The 15,534-nt window shown below is 39.8% G+C and overlaps 4 protein-coding genes and 1 pseudogene across 12 annotated transcripts in view; 4 read left to right on the plus strand and 1 right to left on the minus strand.

Moving 5' to 3' along the window:
* The window catches only part of LOC124991706 (immunoglobulin lambda-1 light chain-like), a 1,192,366-nt gene that overhangs the window by 744,637 nt on the left and 432,195 nt on the right, over positions 1 to 15,534 (plus strand). The window lies entirely within an intron of this gene.
* Positions 1 to 15,534, plus strand: part of LOC124991707 (immunoglobulin lambda-1 light chain-like) — a 1,154,667-nt gene that overhangs the window by 702,479 nt on the left and 436,654 nt on the right. The window lies entirely within an intron of this gene.
* Positions 1 to 15,534, plus strand: part of LOC124991709 (immunoglobulin lambda-1 light chain-like) — a 981,515-nt gene that overhangs the window by 524,812 nt on the left and 441,169 nt on the right. The gene's annotated exons all lie outside the window — the stretch shown is intronic.
* LOC124990506 (protein quaking-like) lies at positions 2,714 to 3,538 on the plus strand (annotated as a pseudogene).
* Positions 6,533 to 7,349, minus strand: LOC124991704 (E3 ubiquitin-protein ligase RNF138-like). Its single transcript, XM_047562449.1, has 2 exons — positions 7,242 to 7,349; positions 6,533 to 7,156 (listed from the first exon to the last, which is right to left on the minus strand). Exons 1-2 carry the CDS (start codon positions 7,347 to 7,349, stop codon positions 6,533 to 6,535), a joined length of 732 nt encoding a protein of 243 aa, XP_047418405.1.

The raw sequence follows: 15,534 nt of genomic DNA on the forward strand, positions 1-15,534 counted from the left end.
ATAAAACTCTACCAGAAAGCTTCTATAACTCACAAATGAATTCAACAAACTTACAGCATATAAAATTAACACTCATAAATCACTTGTATTCCTATACACCAATGATGAATCAGCTGAAAGAGAAATCAGGAAAACTATCCCATTCACAAAAGCCTTAAAAAAATAATTTGGAAATCAACCTTACAAAAGAGGTGAAACACTTCTACAATGAAAACAACAGAACACTACAGAAAGAAATTGAAGAAGACATTAGAAAATGGAAAGATCTCCTATGTTCTTGGACAGTCAGAATAATATTGTCAAATGGCCATACTACCAAAAGCACTATACAGATTTAATGCAATTCCTATTAAAATTCCAATGACATTCTTCAAAGAAACAGAAAAAGCAGTCATGAAATTCATTTGGAAAAACAAGATGTTCAGAATAGCCTAAGCAATCCTTAGCACAGAAGGCATCACAGTACCAGACATTTTATTATAGTATAGAGCTACAGTAACAAAACCAGCATGGTACTGGCACCAAAACACACATGAAGACCAATGGAACCAGACTAGAAGACACAGAGTCATACCCACATAAATACAGGTATCTCATACTAGACAAAGGCACAATAAACATACTTTGGAAAAACAACAGCCTCTTCAACAAATGGTGCTTTGGAAAACTGGAAATCCATATGTAGTAGAATGAATTCGACCCACTATCTCTCCACCTGCACAAAACTCAACTCAAAGTGGACCAAGGACTTAGACATTCGATCAGAGAATCTGTGACTACTGGAAGACAAAGGAGGCCCAACTCTCCACCAGGCCAGCGTAGGAACTGACTTCCTCAATAAGACTCCTAAAGCAATAGAAGTAAAATCAAGAATCAATAAAAGGGATGGTATCAAACTAAAAAGCTTCTCTACACCAAAGGAAACAATCAAGAATGTGAACAGAGAGCCTCAAGAATGGGAGAAAATCTTTACAACCTGCACCTCAGATAGATCATTAATCTCCAGGATATACAAAGAACTAAAAAACTTAACTCCAAAAATACAAAGAGCAGTCACCTAAAATCAATATTGCATTTCTTTTGTTTGTTTGAGAGTTTCTTTATATTTTCTATTTTCTATTTTTAATTTTTTTCATTAGTAATACATGAAAGTAGCATGCATTTTGTCATACTAAGCAGAATAAGTGAAACCCCAAAATACAAAGACCAAGTGTTTTCACTGATAAACACTGCATTTTTATGAACATAACTGTGAATAAAAGCAGGAGCTTATACCTTGAACAGTGAAAAAACTGCACTTTTATACCCCTAAAGTATATTATTTACATAACTTTCCTATCTTCATATATGAATACACAACCAGTATAACTCCACATCATGTATAACTAAAAGAATGGGAAGTTATACTTCATGTATAACTAATATGTCCAAATATACTCTACTGTCATGTATATCTAAAAAGAAGAAATAAAAATTTTTAAAAATTATACCATTTAGATTTAGAAGTGTGATAGTATACTACTTAAGTTCTGGATTTCATAAGAGACTTGGTCAAGCAGTAATTTTGAAACAAACATACTTTCCCTTCAAAGTCAATTCAATCTAATAAATAGGAGTCATTTTATATATGTGACTGTGAATATCAAAGGATGCATATTATTTCTGTTAACAATTTAGTGTTTGGAAAATTAGCAAGCATGCTTCAGTCAATTTGGTTAAGTAAATCTACCTTAAAAAAACGTGAATGAGAAAATAAAAAACAGATCAAAATTTTCTGAGAAAACCTTACTGTCTAAATTGACGTGTAATGTAAATGTATAACACATATTTCAAAGAAACAACAGGAGAAAAGGAGTGTAAAATATATCATAAATAAGTTCTCATTAATTACTTGTGGAAATGACACTATTTTGATACAGCTGATTATATAACATATTATTAAAATAAATATGTATGTTTTTTTAACTTTAATGAGATTAGTATATGCTGAATGGACAATGAGAATTCTATGTATTATTATTAGATGTTGCTGGACTGACCTGTCAGGTAGCAGGAGTTTTTGGTTCCCCTTGTGCCCAAAGCCTCATCTCCAGCTATGGGACATACCTGTGAATACTGGGAGAGTGTCTGATACTGGAAAATTGGAGACATGTGGCAGGACCACCTGCCACTGTAGAGTACTGAGATTGAGCCCTGCTATGGCTCCTTCCAAGATGCAAAATATCCACCATGCAGTGTCCACTGCTGAGCTGTCTAACCTCATGACTGGTCAATCACACAGTTCTGGCCTCATATTCAAGGGATGACTGATGTTATTTTGTAGCTACAATTACCTGGGTTTGCACCATGAGCTATTTTTCAAAAGGTGTGTAATTTTGTACAGCAGGTAACACTACTGTTCCCAAATTCCCATGGTCTACACTGGGATTTGCTAGGGGGTCTTGACCTAAAAACAAGCTATGACAACTATCACCAGTTCTTCTATTAGCATACTACTGTGAAATAAGGTCACACACTCTCACCTCCGAATACATACCCAATTGTCAATTTCCAATGTCACCCATATATACTGGCCACACGGAGATGGATGTTGACTCCTGAGAGGTCACTGGCCTGGGATTACCCTTGCCCATTTCTTCTCTCTGGCACCGGCCCCAAGGTGGCAGACTGAGTGAGCTGCCGAGTGTGGAGATTGTTCCATGTGATCAGGGAAATGGTAATAACAGATTACCTGATGATGGAGATGATGAATGAAGAAAAGAACTTTAGCAACCTGTCCAAATTATGCAGAATCTCCAACCACCTCCAGAGGCTGCTGGAAGAAGAAATTAGCACAAGGAAGATCTTTGGATCCAGAGGACTTATAGCTAAACAGCTTGAAGCAGAAACTGGATATATAATAATGGCACCAGCCAGGGGCTTAATGACACATAAAAAGGAGGAGGAGCAAAATAGAGCAAGCCTAATTGGGAGCATCTGAATGAAGATTTCCATGTGCGAATCACTGTGGAAGATGCTCAGAGCAGAGCAGAAATAAAACTGAGGAGAGCAGTTGAATAAGTGAAGACACTACTGGTACCTGCAACCAGAGTAGAAAACAGCCTGAAGAAGATGCAGCTGATGGATGGAGATTCCAAATGACACCTAGAGAGATGCCAACATTAAATCATCAGCCCTTGGCTTTTCTCTTGCAGCAACAGCCCAGGCTGCTTCTAGGATCATAACTAGGCCTATGTCTGTCATCCCAACAGCTGGCCCTACCATTATGCCTTTGATCAGACAAACACAGATGACTGATATGCTAAATGGAAGGCCTCATCCAACTGCTGCTATAATCCCTCCAGGGCCTGAGCTTGGGTTAATCTACACACCCTACCAATACCCTTACACGCTGGCACCAGCTACATCAATCCTTGACTACCCTATTGAACCCAGGGGTGTATTAGATGCAGTGGCTACTAAAGTTCAAAGGTAAGACATGTGTGTCCATCATTACCAAAGGATTGTGACCAAAGGCTGAGCTGCCACTGGCAACTAACCTGTGAACTCTGATCTCTGAACTCTTTACTCAGTGATGACCTGACCACACTTGTCTGCTAAACAGTGACCTTTGCTTGCCTGTGGTCAGTGCAGCGAGCTGAGGCACTTGTCTCTTTTTCTTACCATCTAACCAAACAAAAGACAAAGAAAATGTTGTCCTGTACTTCAGCTCCCCACGCCCTCCTCAAGCCCTACCCTGTTTGGATGAAAGTGTTTCTACAACCTGCCCTGAATAGTAAGAAAGTACTAAGGCCCAAATCATCCCACAGCACTGATCATCTTTCAGTGTCTCACCCCAAGTGAATGCTAAGAAGGGAGACAGATGACCCTTAACTACTCAGTGACAGGAGGCAGTTACTGTAAGAGACTTCTAGGAAACTTTTCTTCTCATAGGGAAGTCACTCTCTCTGAATGAACTGTGTGATGATGCATCATGCATGAACCTTCTTCAGTCAGGTAAATCCCTGGTGAAGTGATTCGAAGAGTACTCAAAGTTTGATATGCCGTTCAGTCACTACAGTGCACTCAAAGGGCAGAAGATGCAACTTTTGAAATATTGCCTGCCACATTTGAAGTATTAGAAGATTGTGCCATGAGAGAAAAACTTAAGTGGATTTGAAAAGTAATGCAAAGAACAAAATTGCAACAGTACTTTTATTTTTTTTTAATTTATTTTTATTGCAAACAAATGGGATACATGTTGTTTCTGTTTGTACATGGAGTAATAGCATACCATTTGTGTAATCATACATTTACATAGGGTAATGACGTTTGATTCATTCTGTTATTTTTTCCTTCCCCCCAACCCTCCCACCCATCTTTTCCCTCTATACAGTCCCTCCTTCGTCCATTCTTGCCTCCCTCCCACTCCCCATAATGTGTCATCATCCGCTTATCAGTGAGATCATTTGTCCTTCGGTTTTTTGAGATTGGCTTATCTCACTTAGCATGATATTCTCCAATTTCATCCATTTGCCTGCAAATGCCATAATTTTATTATTCTTTATAGCTGAGTAATATTCCATTGTATATATATACCACAGTTTCTTTATCCATTCATCAATTGAAGGACATGTATGTTGGTTCCAAAATCTGGCTATTGTGAATCAAGCAGCTATGAACATTGATGTGACTGTATCTCTGTAGTATGCTGATTTTAAGTCCTTTGTGTATAGGCTGAGGAGTGGAATAGCTGGGTCAAATGGTGGGTCCAAGTTTTCTGAGGAATCTCCACACTGCTTTCCAGAGTGGCTGCACTGATTTGCAGCCCCACCAGCAATGTATGAGTGTACCTTTTTACCCACATCCTCGCCAACACCTATTGTTGCTTGTGTTCTTGATAATTCGCCATACTAATTGGGGTGAGATGGAACCTTAGGGTAGTTTTGATTTGCATTTCTCTTATTAATAAAGATGGTGAACATTTTTTCATATGTTTGTTGTTTGCTTCTAGATCTTCTTCTGTGAAGTGTCTGTTCATATCCTTAGCCCATTTGTTGATTGGGTTATTTGTATTCTTCATGTAGAGTTTTTCGAGTTCTTTATATATTCTGGAAATTAGTGCTCTATCTGAAGTATGAGTGTCAAAGATATTCTCCCACTCTGTAGGCTCTCTCTTCGCATTGCTGATAGTTTCCTTTGCTGAGACAAAGCTATTTAGTTTGAATCTATCCCAGTTATTGATTCTTGCTTTTATTTCTTGTTCTATGGGAGTCCTGTTAAGGAAGTTTGATCCTAAGCCAACAAGTTGAAGATTTGGACCTACTTTTTCTTCTATAAGATGCAGGGTCTCTGGTCTGATTTCAAGGTCCTTGAACCATTGTGAGTTGATTTTTGTGCAGGGTGAGTGATAGAGGTTTCGTTTCATTCTGTTGCATATGGATTTCCAGTTTTTCCAGCATAATTTGTTGAAGAGGCAATCTTTTCTCCATTGCATATTTTTGGCACCTTTGTCTAGTGTTAGGAAATTGTATTTATTTGGGTTTGTGTCCGTGTCCTCTATTCTGTACCATTGATCTATCTGTCTATTTTGGTGCCAATACCTGCCATTTTTGTTACTATTGCTTTGTAGTATAGTAAAGTTTGGTATTGCGATAACCCCTGTTTCATTCTTCCTGCTAAGGATTGCTTTAGCTCTTCTGGGTTTCTTATTCTGCCAGATGAATTTCATCTTGCTTGCTCTATTTCTGTAAGATACATCATTGGGATTTTAATTGGAATTGCATTGAATCTGTACTGCACTTTTGGTAGTATGGCCATTTTGACAATATTAATTCTGCCTATCCAAGAACATGGGAGATCTTTCCATCTTCTAATGTCTTCCTCAATTTCTTTCTTCAATGTTTTGTAGTTTTCATCGTAGAGAACTTTTACCTCTTTGGTTAGATTGATTCCCAAGTATTTTATTTTTTTTGAGACTATTGCAAATGGAGTTGTTTTCCTCATTTCCCTTTCAGCTGTTTCGTCACTTGCATATAAAAATGCTTTAGATTTATGCATGTTGATTTTATAGCCTCCTATTTTGCTGAATTCATTGATGAGATCTAGAAGTTTTCTGGAGGAGGTTTTTGGATCCTCTAAATATAGAATCATGTCATCAGCAAATAGTGACAGCTTAAGTTCCTCTTTTCCTATTCATATCCCTTTAATTTCTTTAGTCTGCCTAATTGCTCTGGCTGGAGTTTCGAGGACAATATCGAATAGAAGTGGTGAAAGAGGACATCCCTGTCTTGTTCCCATTTATTAAAGGAAATGGTTTCAGTTTTCCTCCATTAAGAATGATGTTGGCCATGGGCTGAGCATAAATAGCCTTTATGATGTTCAGGTATGTTCCTACTATCCCTATTTTTTTCTAGTATTTTGAGCATGAAGGGGGTGTTTTATTTTGTCCAACGCTTTTTCTGTGTCAATTGAAATAACCATATGATTCTTATGTCTATTGACATGATTTATTACATTTATTGATTTACGAATGCAGAGATGTCTACAGGCTTCAGATGTTTACTTGAAAAGATTCTTCAACAGCAGTTTGATATTGGGTTTCTTCATCTAGATTCACAAATTCTCCATAATCAAACTGATGTCTTTGATTTAAATGACTAACAAAATGTCTAGTAATCTGGCTAGGATCTCCCCAAGGAAGAGAGACACAAATAGGACATGTCACAGGAACTATTTGAAATAGGTGGTTACTGTTACAGTGATCAAGTAAACGCTGTGTGGTAAAATTTGACTCTTGACACAGGGGACACTTAAAGGTGGGATGCCCAGAACTTGTACACTGTTGGTAAGTTTCTGTGTTATCAGATGTGGACATTTCACTCCTATTACTATTCCCTACTGAATCTTGAGATATCTGAAAGTTTGGAATGGTAGAAGAAACACCATATTCATCCTGATACTTTTTACAAGATTTATAATGATGTCTCATGCAATAGAATTTAATCTGTTTTGCATAGCATCTACAGCTACCAGAAAACTTCCTCATGATATTTTCAAGATATAAGGCCAGTTCTGGACACGCTCTTTCTCTTCTAGTCACATTTCCATGACATAGGGGACAATGTATTCCACTTTCTCTCATTGCAGTCAGAAAACTTTTTCTACAGAAACTCCACTCTTGTAGTAACTGAGTAATAATGAACGGAAGGGTAACACAAAGGGAAACTATCACTTTAATATCTGGAAATCCTGTCAGTTACGTGCTGACAGGCCGTGGTCTGCACAGGTGTTTTGAGCACCTCCTGACAGACCGGGCAGTAGAAATCATCTTCGGTGTAGGACGTGGCCGTGGGCAGCTCCTTGGCCATGACTGGGCAGAAGAACTAGATGATGGCGGCGGCAGCGGTTGAGGTGGCGGTGGCGGCCCAGGGCCAACTCCCTGCGCGGACCAGGGGAGGGGATTCCTCCATTGAGTTTTTTATTTGGTTTATTGTTTCCTTCAGTTCAAGGATTTCTGTTTGTTTTTTTTTTTTTTTGATAATCTCTATCTCTTTGTTGAAATGATCTTTTGCTTCCTGCAGTTGCTCTTTCAACTTATTGGTATTATCATTCATTGCCTGCATTTGCTCTCTTATCTCATCCTTTGCTTCACGAATCATCTTAATCATGTATAATCTGAAGTCCTTTTCTGACATTTCTTCTAACATACTGTCATTGGATTCTATGAATATAGAATCTAGATTTGTTTGGATCATTTTCTTCCCTTGTTTTTTCATGTTGTTCATGTATCTTCCCCTCTTGCAGTGCAGATCTGGGGTATTGCAGATTTCCCCCTATAGGCTTATAGAGGCCCTATAGGTTTCCAAAACCCTTTCTTTAAGGGGAGATCAATATTAGCAGTGCCCAATTCAGACACTATGCGATCCTAGACCAAATAGCCCCTGACAATGAGCTTCAAGCCTCCAGCAGGCGTCTCAGGATGTGTTTTGCCCCATTTAAAGATCGGAGCCACGGCTTCCAGGATTATCCAAGATGGCCGCTCTGGCTTTGAAATGTGTTGGCAAATGGGGAGCTGCAGCTCAGGGTGTGGCCATGGTCAGCCGGAGGTCCTGGAGGCGGGATGCGGTTGGTCAGGCAGGGGTCCTGGAGGTCGGGTGTGTTTGGTGTGGTTGTGGGATCCTAGAGGCCAGTTGCAGTCAGTCAGTCTGGGGTCCCAGTGATAGGGCGCAGTCAGTTGGTCTGGGGGTCCTGGCATCAGGGAGCAGTCAGTCGATGTGAGGGCCCCAGAGGCAGGGAGTGATCGGTCGGGATGAAGGGTCCTGGAGATTGGGCTCAGTCAGTTCGGCCAGGGGTCCTACAGGTCCTGGATGTTGTCTCAAAATGGCAGCAGCCATGTGTAATCAAACCTGCAGGTACTGTAACAGTGAACTTCCAGGCAACAACAGGCAGCTGGTACTCCACTGGTGGTCGGCGATCAGTTTGCTGACTGTTGTCGGATGATTGGGTGGTGAACCTCGTGCATTGGGTGATGGATAGGTGTAAGGCAGGTGATGGACAGGCTAGACGCAGGCAAATGACAGATGATAGGTGCCTGACAGTGAGCAATCTGCACTCAAGGAAGGCGTCAATATGCTAGCAGATTGCAGGTGATCACAGCAGACAAATGGGGTAAACAGCAGGGAATCAATAAGCAGCAAAAACTGCCTTACCAAGAAACAGATTTCCTCTGCTTGAAACCGGAGTTACAGAGTGACAAGGAATGCAGCCTCCTTCTAGTCCGCCATCTTGGATCTCCTAAAACCCAATTTTTAAGACTAATTGTTCTAAAGAATAGAACCAGAGTCTGATTGGCCTGTCGGTGACTTTGTCTTCCTCACACAGGCACCAGTTGTTGCTCCCTGTTGGGCAACAAGGTCCGATGTACCTCCTCAGGGCCCACCTGAGGAAAATATGGGGCCGAGCAGGATGATGAGTGTCGTCAGCAAAGGAAACACACCAGAGCCAGGAGGTCTGTCAGTGCACGAGGCACAGCAGGAATCTCAACTTTATTGTATGGGTCAGGCATATATAAGGACAAGGGCCCGGTGGCCTTGTGGCAGGAAGTCACCTCCTTAGCCAGAATGGTGGGTGCGGAACACCTAGGCGAGCCTGGAGAGCGTTCCCGAGCTTGGAGAGTGGTTCCAGTATTTTTAAAAAGATGAATATCTGAGCTAATATTGCAGAACCTTTATTTTATACCCCTTCACAAGGTTTGAGAACAAGGTCCATCCATTGTGTGTCACTTTATTGGGCAAACTGTTCAAGAATTTTTTACAACTCGCGGTATGGAAGAAAATCATTAAGGATGTAAAAGTCACACCCGCCTATTTGCTGTAAACATGTAATGGAATTGAAGATAAAAGTGTAGTTCATTGAAACAAATGAACAAAAATACTTTTACTATACAAGGGTGCTGGTGCAGAATATATGTGTGTGTGTGTGTATGTGTGTGTGTATACATATATACATATATATGTGAAATATAGCATTTTATACTTTCAAGTGTTTTGAAACAAGAACAAAAAATTTTTATTTCATTAAATGATATTTTCTGGTGGTTGTCAAGAAACAAAGGACCAAAAGCACATTTTTATCTTTTTTCAAATTTTTGACATATTGGAAAAAATCTAAAGAAAAGAAAGTGCCTTATTTTCTTTTATGTTCATTTAGTAAGTATCTGGTAAGATCAGCTCCTCCCTCATAATAAAGGTTAATGCATGTGACTCTGTCACCCAGTATGTGAAAGAAGATATGAGGGGAACAAATGGGTTGATGCTTTGAATTACATGATTTGTGCCACATTACCTTAATGCAAATTTGTCAAATTTGATACTGTGAAAGTCACTGATAGCTGTTCTAATATCTGACTTGTTATTTTTAAAAAATATCACAATTGACTACTTTTGGTTGTAACAATCTTCAATGTCAACCCAAAGGAATCTGAGATAATAATTCTGTGTGACCAAAACACCAACTGACAGACAGAACCAGAGCTTTATTCTATTCAAATAAGGGGGATCTGTTGGGTTTGTTTGTTTTTGTTCTATTATTTTTTTTATTTGTACTGGAGAAAATAGTATACCTAGGCAAAGTTTTTCACAAATATGATTTTTTTTCTTTTTTAATTTCCACTTTTTAAAACAGTGGTCAGCCAGAAAAGCAGTTGGCACCTTCATGGTGAACTCTCCCTGGTCTTGTCTCACTTGGAACCATTTTAAGTTTATTTACTATGCAATAGATAGTTGTTGCTTGTATCCGCTAGTTTTGCTTTAATGTGCCACTGCTCTTTGGGTTACACATACTGTTGTTTTGATCTATTTACAATACAAGCTGTGCCATTATGATTTCCATTTTGTTTGGTTGGCTGGATAAATTTGTAACACTCAAACACTTGAGGTGACAGTTGAAAATGATACCAGCATTTGATCCAGCTTCATTTTTTCATCGAAAAAAACATTTTCAATATTTTAAGCAAAGGTCTTTTATGGGAAAACAAATGTTTGAAATAACAGATGTGTGACATTTGTGAGTAATGTTGGCTCTGAACAAATTTTGAAAACAGTTAAAAAATATTGAATCCACTGAAAAGAAGCATGAATTTTGAAATGTGAATGACTTGGTATTATAATTCTTTACTGAATTTATTTCTTATTAATTATATTTTAAGACATTATTTTTCACACAATATTATTTACTTTTTAGCATGGATATACTGGAGTGTCCCTGGTGTGTTACCATAGAACTGACATGCATTTTTTGTCTAGTTTTTATTTTAATAGTTTTCATGCTCTATATGTAACATAATCAACCTATTGGTTATGCAAAACATGTAAAATAATGTATTTACAGCCACTGTTACAAGTTTATAGCGTACGTTTCTATCTTTTTTTATATGTATGTAATATACCATTGAAAAAGAATTCTTTTCATGATTGAGAAAAGGATAGAAAATGCAAAACCACAATTTTAATAGGAGAAACTTGCCAATTGCTTTGCAGTACTTTATTATATTGGGTGTCTTGTCTTGGGAATTAGTTAGCTAATGAATGAGTGAATTGTATACTTGTGGGTTTTAGATGGGATTTTACATCACTTGCAATTTAATTCTTTATTTCTTTGCTGTTTATATTAACCCACAGCATTATTATAATGAATGATATAATACCAACCTAAAAAAACAACAAAATACAGGAAAATGAGGGTTATTTGGAGGAGAAGACTGATGTGATGGGAGTCACTAGGATAAGTGCTTTGTAATTCAATAACGTCTACCTCAGGACATCTCTCTCTGTTTACTGTGCTTTCCTGTGATGTGTTTTGTTTTATAGAATGAGTTGAAAAGCAACTGTTACCAAGTAAACAAAATTTAATATAAATTAAAAACCAACATCAAACATTAAATACCAATGTTAAACTCATTTAACAAAGTAAACATAAATCTGTACAGTTCTATACAATGTAGACTATTATCCCTGTGGAAGAGAAAAGCCACAAGGCAGCTGCTGCTCCTCCTCCTGCCTGCTGATTGCAGCTTCTCTACACTGCAAGCTTCACCTCAGAAGCTGGAACTCCAGAACCAGAAATCACTGTCTGCCCAGGTGTCCCTGGAACAATCTGCAACACAGAACCAGGTGCAGGGTCACATGGGAGGAGTTTCTGGCCACAGAAACAGCGGCAAGGACCACAATTTTCCTCAGGTTGTGCAAGGTGACTTTGGGCCCTGATCTCCCCTGGGATCTGGTTGAGGAAAACTGAGGCTGGTCTGCTGTCCTCAGCAAAGGGTGTTGTCTATGGGCAGAGAATGTCTATGAATGCCCTCCAGGAGCGACTTCCCATGGACATTCACCTTCAAAACCTTCTGAGGCTGCTCCCTAGAGAGTGAACATGAGGCAGAGGAAAGGGTTCTCTAGGGAAGTTGGGTGAGAAGGTTGAGTAGCACACATCAGGGCCCCCTGAGGAGCAGCAGGTGTGCTGACACAGGCTGGAGCAAGGACCCTGCTCCTCCAGCCCTACCTCTTCTGCAGCTTCATCCTCAGACAGCTTCCTGCACTGATTTTAACCCTAATTGTACCTCCCCTTTCATGGTCATTGTCACATGCACTAGTGGCCACTTCAGTGCTTTCCGTGATTCTGGTGGATTACATAAAGTGCAAGAAAGGGAAGGAAGCCGTGGAGAATTATGTGCACTTATTTGACTTCTGGTCTCCCTCCCATTCTCTCCACACTCACATTTCCTATTCTTGTCCTTCTTTTTCTCCTTTTCCTGTCTTTAGCTCACATTTTGAATCAGGACCGGATTCTGTAACCAGATTCATGTTAGAAGAACTGCTTTCTAACTGTGCAAATTGACATATGGAAGGAATGGGTACGTTCATGCATGCTCAGAGCCAACAGGGGTAGGAGTACCCAGGTGTGCAATGGTGGCTACAGCAGAGCTAGTCCTTTTGGGTCCTATGTACCAGAGAAGAACTCAGTTTTTCTGATCCCACCTACTCATGTTCAATGCATGGCCATGCAGGTGTGCTTAGCATGAATGAGTGGTGCAGCCTGAGGTCATAAAGCAGGGCAAGACTAAGAAAGTTAGTGCAGAGAGAATTATGAGACATTGAAGATCCAAGGACTTTAAAGATGTGTATGAGAAAATTCCCTTTAGAAGAGTCATACAAAGTGGGAAAGAGGAAACATGGAAGAGCTACAAAGAGGTTATAAAAAAGAAAGGATGAAAAAGAGACATATATAGGAAATAAATTACTTTCACATTTCTGGTCCCATTGTTCTACTCCTCATCCTCAGTATCTGTAAAGTTGCCTTCAGCATGGACAAGAGCAGTGATGGTGATGGTGTGACCTTGGAAAAAGGAAAGGTAGAGTTAAGTCAAGGTGAGAACTTGAGTTGCTGCTGCTCCTGGTGTTCTGTAGTCCAAAGTCAAAGCTCTCCATTCTTCTCTTGTCTGCCTTCCTGTCTCCTGACTTCCATCACTTCACCTCTGCAATGAGGAATAGGTCTAGGATCCCAAGCACTGGTTTCCAATTCATATTTTCCCACTGTCCTCATTGAATAGAGAGCACTGAAGTTGACACTATAGCATGTGACCATGACCATGCAAGGGGAGGTACAATTAGGGTTAAAATCAGTGCCGAAAGTCATCTGATTAAGTTGTCCTCAGGTAGGGATGTCTGTCTCAACATGTTCCTCCAATAAGTAGCCACTCTTTCCCTGACTTTCTGGACATAGACCTCTTGAATGCAAGCAAATTCAGATTTTCCTCCTAGTCCCAGGTTTGAGAATTAAATGAGAACTGGAGGGGAGAAACACGTTCAAGGATGAACTTCTCCCCACTCTTTACAAGAGAACCCAGACACCTGTCTGATAAAGATTTCTTTAAGTCCCCCATATTTGGGAGTGCCTTCTAAACCAGGAGTAGACAATAAACAAAAGAGAAAGTGCTGCTGTAAGGCCAGAACATGCAGAGGGGAATTTGACTCCTTTCACACTGCTTAGCACAAATGAGAACAACTTTGACTACAGGTTCACAAGATGTCTCTAGGAAAGTGTGTCCCACTAGATTCCTTCCATTGTGGGTCAAACCCAAAGCCCAGATCTAAATTCTTTCTTTCATGATTTCTAAGAAGTGTCCACCAATGACAGCCAAGCTATTGGATGCTTAGTGGAGGCAAATTCAGGACAGAGTGGGTCTTATAGGGAAGATTATGTGTCACTAGCAAAGAAAAAGTTGTCCTCTTACAAGCAGGATGTTCAAGACAGTAGATCTACTAACTCTTATTCCTACATCATTAAACTATGAAAGTAATACATTTTTTCAGTTGATTCCTATTTCAGACACATTCCTCATTTTCCACATAATAGGGGGACCGAACCCCTACCAGGAAACTTTTCCTTTTGGGTCACATAAAGAGGACTGTTCCCTACCTGTAGGCTCTTCCTCTTCACTGCTCGAGTCCCATGCTTGGCTGTACATCCCACCTTTAGAGACAAACATCAACAAAAGACTTAACTAATTGTGTCCCATGCTTTCTTCTTCACCAATTCAGATCATGAGGAGTGCTAGGTTTGGATATTGTCCCCTACAGGATTATGTGATTGAGGCTTGGTCCTCAATGTGGCCATAATGAGAGTTGTGAAACTTGTTGGAAGAGAGGCCTGGGTAAAGGTAACAAGGTCATTTGGTCAACAGGCAGGAATATATTTTTCTCACACCTCTGTTAGATCCTGGATTCTATAGGAAGACCAAATGAGACATCTGATCCCTGACTGGCTTCCTGTCTCCCCATGTGATTTCTCCCTCCTGCACCTGCATCCATGAGGACACCACCAGTCATGCAATGCAGCTAAGAGGGCATTCACTGAATCCAAGCAGGTGCTAGTGCCATGCTCTTCAATCTCCAGAGTTGTCAGCTAAACACACCTGTATAAATTATTCAGTCTCAAATGTGTTCTTTATGGCAATAAAAAGAAAGTAATGCTAATATTAATATTAATATTCTAGATCACCCTGATCTGTGTTCTGGCTTCTCAGACCCTTTCTAAGTTCTGTGTGGTCATGGGCCTTCAACAAGATGCTGCAAACCATTACAAACCTTTAAGTGGTTCGTTGACAGGAGTGACACAAGTCTTTGTCCTACTGAGTCCTGTGAAAATTTTCCAGGGTTTTGATGGGATATATTTTCCATGCTAATTGAGGTATTCTTGGTTTTGAAAGAACTTCACATGTGTAAGGTTTACAGTTTGATTCATTTACACATAATCATGTACATAATCATGATTTATTGGATGGCATTTTTGGTTAAAAACATTGACACTGGCATCTTGGTCTGTATATATCTAGCAAAACAAACAAATGTAAAAAAACTAACACACAGGCATACTCAGAATTCCATCACATGAATGCATGCATAGACACACCTGTCTCTCATTGATCTAAACCACACCACTCAAATCACACAATTGCTTCCAGGGATTGCAGAGAATGCCTGTAGTTTTGTGTGTGGTTTTCTGTTTCTGTTGCTTTGTTTGTTTGTTTTTGAAAATTTCTACCACAAAACGCTCGCTTCTCATCCTCTAGCAGGAAGTGGAATCACTGTGACTGCACGAAAGGCTGTAAGCCCCTCGACCCTTGGCATCATCTACATTATCCATCAGCAAGAGAGTGAGGCCAGGATACATACCAGTTACGGTTCCTCTGGAAACCTCCTGTAATTACAGAAAAGGAATCACTATGAAGGTCAAGTCATGCTCTCCCCTATGTGCACAAGGCTTTTCTTTACTGGGTGACATTAAAAAATCAGATGAGAAAGTGTCCAAGTCAAGGGAACTCAAAGGCAAGGACAGTGCAAACCAGTTTCCACCAAACAACACAAGTTTTCCAAGGATCATTTGTGTCTCAGGTCGATTTAAGTTGACAATTATGGACTTGATTGATCAGGTGGGAAAATCACTGCCAAGCACAAAGCTTGCTAAGATACAGTGTGTAGCTGATGCTGGTAGTTGTTAATG

The sequence above is a fragment of the Sciurus carolinensis genome, chromosome 8 (assembly GCF_902686445.1).
Source record: "Sciurus carolinensis chromosome 8, mSciCar1.2, whole genome shotgun sequence".
Lineage (NCBI taxonomy): Eukaryota > Metazoa > Chordata > Mammalia > Rodentia > Sciuridae > Sciurus > Sciurus carolinensis.